This window comes from Pinus tabuliformis, chromosome 9 (assembly GCF_031772625.1).
Source record: "Pinus tabuliformis cultivar Carrire ecotype Pingquan chromosome 9, CPIR1, whole genome shotgun sequence".
Taxonomy (NCBI): Eukaryota; Viridiplantae; Streptophyta; class Pinopsida; order Pinales; family Pinaceae; genus Pinus; species Pinus tabuliformis.
Genome location: NC_142307.1, coordinates 1,596,063,819 through 1,596,070,114, shown reverse-complemented (window position 1 = coordinate 1,596,070,114; position 6,296 = coordinate 1,596,063,819). Strand labels below are relative to the sequence as shown.

At 37.1% G+C, this 6,296-nt stretch overlaps 1 protein-coding gene across 2 annotated transcripts; it reads left to right on the top strand.

The window, feature by feature from the left end:
• Positions 1 to 3,025: 3,025 nt before the first annotated feature.
• On the top strand, positions 3,026 to 6,028 carry LOC149154841 (uncharacterized). Of its 2 annotated transcripts, none has more exons than XM_089441192.1 (3): positions 3,026 to 4,471; positions 5,018 to 5,428; positions 5,543 to 6,028. In XM_089441192.1, exons 1-3 carry the CDS (start codon positions 3,566 to 3,568, stop codon positions 5,645 to 5,647), a joined length of 1,422 nt encoding a protein of 473 aa, XP_089297318.1. In that variant the 5' UTR covers positions 3,026 to 3,565; the 3' UTR covers positions 5,648 to 6,028. The 2 variants fall into 2 exon arrangements, with proteins under 2 accessions (XP_089297318.1, XP_089297317.1); XM_089441191.1 differs by having other exon boundaries at positions 3,031 to 4,471; positions 4,901 to 5,428.
• Positions 6,029 to 6,296: the final 268 nt, after the last annotated feature.

Here is a 6,296-nt window from a genome sequence, read left to right as displayed (position 1 = left end):
GTCCAACTGGAAAAAATAGCTCGACTAGAGCAAATTGGAGGTTGGGGGCTAAAAATATCTTTACTTTGCAATGGTGCTAACGATAAAGAGCCTTTGGAGAGGAATTTTTAGCACAATTTTGTGGGGGAGAATTATCATAGAGAAGTATATCCCACAAGGGAATGTGTTTGGTTGGCTAGGCTCCTCTTGAAGACCTTCAATGGGATCAAATGTCTAGAAGGATATATTACAAGCAGTTCCAGTAGTGAAAAAGTGGGTGATGTGGCAGATTGGGGATGGGAAGAGAGAAAGGATAGGGTGGGATTCCTAGTTAGGAGATCAACAAAAAGGCCAGTTGTTGTATAACCTTACACTAGCTTTGAACATTAGAGGCCTCATTTACCTTTCAGACATTGCCTTACAGGACAGATCAACAAGATTGATGAGGTGGATGTCGGTAACCTACTTGGGACTAACAGGTTCACTAGTGGAGGAATAGATATAATTTCTTTCATTACTCAGATAGAGTAGGATTTGGCTACATACTGGACAAGATAAACCGATTTGGCAGAGGAAAGAGGAGACTGGACACGTCACAACAAAAGTAGCATATCTAGCTCATCAATCCTTCTGTTGGTATAAGGTTATCTGGAAATGGTCTCGTCCTTCGAAGATGGGACTTTTCTTATGGCTTGTGCTACATAATAGGGCCCTTACACAAGATAATACATAGAAGTGGGGTTGGACATGAGCATCCTAGTGTGCATTATCTAACTAGAACAACAAATCAATAGATCATGTTTTTGTCCAATGCATATTTGTAGTGGAAGTTTAGGATGAGATATGTTGCTTTATTAAATGCACGAATTTTCACAACAAACATTCATTTATGCCATGTGTTTGAGAAGTGGTCAAAAAAGGTAAGTGATGCACCCATACAAGAATTTCCATGCTTTGTTTCTGTTCCCTCTAGCTACACAAGAACAAAGTTATTTTTTACGACATTAGGCCTATTCAAATCTTGTCATCAATAATGTCAAAGTGATCTTTCATCTACCGAAGATTGTCAGGCCTTAAACATAGACCAATTTTTGACAGTGTGTGGCCATGGAGTTTCTTTAATGGACCCAAATTATTGGAGACTGATGTATGTGGGGTCAGGCCAATACTTAACTTGAACACTAAACATTTCTACTACTTAAGGTTAGGAGGGGGACATGGGACATATTATAAGGCGTAGTTTTTAAGTCTCTGGTGCATCCTTACCTTTGCAAAGGACAAGGGCATTACAAAACTTCAATTGTATGAGGACTCTCAAGTGCTTGTGGAATGGTTCAATCAGAGAGCTTCTCTAAGGAGTGTGATATTGCAACAATGGGAGATAGAATTCGACAACTACAAGAGTCTTATGATGGCATCTTGGTTTCTCATATACATAAAGAATAGAATGTGGAAGTTGAAAGATGCTCTAAACAAGCAACAACCTTGGATTCTAGTTGCCTGGAGGTAAGAGTGTTCGACACAAACTTTACCTCAACCACTTTTATTACTCTTCTCTTCTAGGCTAGTTGTGTTGTTTGTTAAAGCTTTGCTGGGCTAACTTGGACATGGACAACCCTTTTGAACTGTTTTGTTCTTTTTTGAAGACACTAATGCCTCACTAAATTAAACAGAGTTGTTCGAAACTAAATATATGTATACTTTGATTCAATTCAATTTTATTGAATGGCAAATATATGACTTTTTCCTTGGGAGAAAAAATATCATTAATATACAACATAGGTAAAACAACTCAAACTCACATGCCACACGTGGTAAACAAAATTCATAATTAAATTTTTAACTACAAATAAATAGTTATATTTAATAATTGAATTTGTTTTATTTTTTTTTACATAGTTGAAATTTGATGTGAAATAATTAAGGTCATTTCTACTAAATTTGATAACATTTAAATAGTTATATTTAATTATTAGAATTGTTTTATTTTTTAAAATAATTAAAAGTTGATGTGAAATAATTAAAGTCATTTATATTAAATTTGATAATATATATTATTTTTTTAAATGCGATTTCACTATTTTATAGTTTGGAAGTTTATTTATACATTAAAAATAATAACTAAAAAATTATAATTAAACCAAAACCTAACCAATAAAACTTACAGCACCATTACATTCGGATTTTCATTAAAAAACAACCAACCACGTATTTATTTATTTCAAATAACCAATAAAACTTACAGCACCATTACATTCGGATTTTCATAAAAAACAACCAACCACGTATTTATTTATTTCAAAATATCTAACATCTCGCTGATAAGAGTCAAACGTTGATACCAAAACCTAATAGAGAAGAAGTTAAATTTTATTTTTAATTGTAATTTTTGATAGTTTTATTAATTTGATTAAATACAGTTGTTTTTATGTTTTGAATATATAGTTAACCTTATGTGTCTTTAAGTGGGGTCATAATGTTAAAACCAGAAAAGTAAAATATGTATGTTTCTATACATTTAACAGTCAAAACCAAAATTAGAAAGATAGAGTATGTATGCTTTTATAGAAGGGTAAAATATGTGTGTTTTCATAGATTTAACAGTGAAAACCAGAAGGGTAGAGGATGCTTTCAAACCAGAAGGGCAGAGTATATATGCTTTCATAAATTTAACACTCAAATCGCTACCCAGAAGTGGATCCCTGGTCCTCTAAATAAGAGATTTAACTGTGCAGAAATAAGTCCCTTGTCCTACAAACGAAAGTCTTGTACACCAATTTAATATCAGCTGGACAATGGCCTTAAAATTGAATAATAATAATAAAAAAATTCCAATTATTTTATTGTTTTAACTATCCATGGTAATGTACAAAAGCATCCCGATACCTGAGCCATAACCGGGCCTACAAGTGCCCCAGGAACCGAACTGAGCAGGGCAAGTGTCCCCAGCTTTAATGGCACCACATATCGGCGCGTCACTAGCCGACCTACTTTTATTAAAACAACGGTTAGCTTTTAATCAATGTTTGGCCCAACTGGTTTTCGCTTATGTTTACGATATGCACATTAAAATTTACTTATGGTCCTGATTTTCTGAGTGGAGTAGGATCGAATCTCGTCAGACAAATCACTCTCGGTAATTTTAGAAAGAGGCCTTAGATTCGAACCTGGATTGACTGTGATAAATTCGCATCCATCCACCCCAACAGAGTATAGACACGACCACTCTAACTGCCTTGATTAACTGTGCTTACCTTCTTGTTTAACGAAATTCTACTTGCGTGCGTACCTTCTTGATTAACGAAATTCTACTCGCGTGTATGTGCCTGCAGCACACGGGAAATCGCACTATATCCTTAGATGTCTTGCTATAAATTTTTTTCGCCGAATCACATGGCAGTTGGAATCTATCATATGCACATGTTCCATTGAGGCAGCCAGACAATACCAATATTTATTGATCCAGAAACCAGACCAAATAATCTGGAGCTAAATTGGTCCTTTAAGGGTATGCAGTATTTGTGTGGCGTGGTGTGTAAACCTTGAAGGATACCCACATGGGATGTGAGCGTTTGTTTTGACAAAGATGTTGCAGAAGCAGCAGGTGAGGGGCAGCCCTAATGGGAGCTGTTTGAGCCCAAGACACTCCCCTGGTAGTTTGAAGGTATGTTGGAGAAAAATTAAATTTGGGCTTGGATTCTCTTGCACCTGTTGGATGTTTTACATTCTGTATTTGATGCTTACAACCCACCCTTGCCTACATTCAACCAGATGTTTTGCTGCCCTGGTAATGGGCACTGACACATCTGTTTTTTCATCTAGTTCTCTGCCTTCTTCACCAGGGCCTACCCAAATGCCCAAAACAGATACAATCTCTTCTGACACAACTCCCAGCAATACCACCCTTTATAACATTGTGTTTGGAATAGCGTCGTCTGCTAGAAAATGGAACCAGAGAAAACAGTACGTTGATCTATGGTGGAAACCTGATGTTATGAGGGGATTTGTGTGGTTAGACCAAGAGATGGCTGAACCCCAGTCGGCTTCTCTGCCCCAGTTGAAGGTCTCAGAGGATACTTCTAGGTTTAGGTATACTTTTAAGAAGGGATTGCGTTCAGCAATCAGGATTTCAAGGATTGTTTCGGAGACATTCAGGCTCAATCTCTCAGATGTACATTGGTTTGTCATGGGTGATGACGATACGGTTTTCTTCCCCGAAAATTTGTTGCAGGTGCTGTCCAAGTATGACCATAGTCAGTACTACTATATTGGAGCCAATTCAGAGAGTGTTGAACAGAATGTGCTGCATTCTTATGGCATGGCTTTTGGAGGCGGGGGCTTTGCTATTAGCTATCCACTTGCTAAGGCTCTGGAAAAGGTGCAGGATAGCTGCTTGGATCGGTACTCGTATCTTTATGGCAGTGATGCAAGAATACATGCTTGTTTGGCAGACCTTGGAGTCCCTTTAACCAAGGAACCAGGATTTCATCAGGTAAAACCCGTGTCCTTTTCTTTAACTTACATATAAAATAGTATCTATGAACCAAGCAAATAATGTACCATGAATAGAAACCTGTAATTCTTTATCTTGACACATTTTATCGGAAATATTTTTCTGTGGCCTATTTAATCTGGCTTAAGACCATATTCCAAGGGAAGATTGTTTAGGCTATTGTTTGAAGTGGCTTGAAACCATATACTGTTAGGGTTTCTGTAATCATAACATGTTTAAACTAATTTGCGCTCTTTCTTTGATACCTATTGAGCTACTTGGGAAAGTAACAACAAGGTTGTGGTTTCTCATTTAATCTACATATCTATACCATAGAACTTAGAAGTGAGAAAAATTAACTATGTGACAGATACAATAAACTCAATACATGGTCAAGGATTTTGACATATATTTTTCTGCAATGAATAGGTTGATTTTCGTGGAAACTTGTTAGGCTGGTTGTCTGCTCACCCACTGACACCCTTGGTATCACTTCATCATTTAGATGCAATGACACCCATATTCCCTAATATGAATCAAACACAGGCCTTTGGACATCTCTTTGAAGCAGTGAAGGCTGATTCTAGTAGGATTCTTCAACAGACTATCTGTTATGATAGAGTGCGGCACGGGTCATTGTCTGTGTCATGGGGCTACAGTGTACATATTTTTGATAGCCTCCAATTCCCGCGTGAACTCGAATCTCCTCAGCAGACCTTCATGCATTGGAGGAAAACTATGACAGATCAGTTTATGTTCAACACTCGTAATGTTTCGAGGAATCCTTGCCGGAGGCCTGCTGTCTTATTTTTGGAAAGTGTTAGCACTGGATCTAAGGGAATCACCACTACCTATACAAGACAAACTGGGGCTAGTTGCCAATTGGGTAAAAGTGCGTTGCAGGCTCTGCAACAGATCAGAGTTCTATCACCGAAGTCACAACTGAACTGGAAGCAAGTATGTGAACTTTTACATCCTTGTAGTTATCTTAACTTCTGACTTGAGTGAGTAAACTAGTAAATTTCTACTCCTTTCTATACTAATTAAGAAAATGTGGATCTGTGTGTGCAGTCTCCGAGGAGACATTGTTGTGATGTTCTACCATCTTCCGTGAACAACAGCCTGGAGATTGTGATGAGAAGCTGTTTGGATGGGGAAGTCATATATCCACAGTGAAAAAGAAGATTGTAATCTTTTTGGATGAACCAAACCCTACTTTGTTGATGTATTATATGGATTGTTCTTGATTATCGAGACATGGCTTCCTCTGTGGGAGAAGAAAAACAGTTGAGCAACATTGCATCTCTTCGGTGGTCAAAAGCCTAAATGAAAATGAATGATGTTCATTTCATCTGAAAAAATGTTTTAGCTCCTCTTATCAAGTGTTAAGGCATGACACTTTGATTCTTTAGTTGAGTTAGAACTTACAGGTTTCAGAATAAATAATTCTTGTATTGATTCTAAAGCATTAATCTCTATCTGGCTTTTGTTATTGCAAGACATGTTTTAACAGACGAAATAGCTATATGACCTAGACAAGATATATGTTATTTTTAATATCTGTGTTTACCTTTCCTAGTTATCATATTGATGCAAACTGCTTGTCAACATTTTGCCAGAGTTATCAGTCCTCTGTTACTCTTGTTTGTCATATAAATGATCAGTTTGTTGAGGATGAATGAAGGCAATCTTTTTCAGCTTACTTTTGCTTTGTTTGGGTAGTATGTTTTTTGGATATTGGACGCTATCTGATCAAGTGACATGGGCTGCAGGAAATATCCATATTTCCAATGCCATCTTCAGAGCATGTAGGCGAGGGCCATAT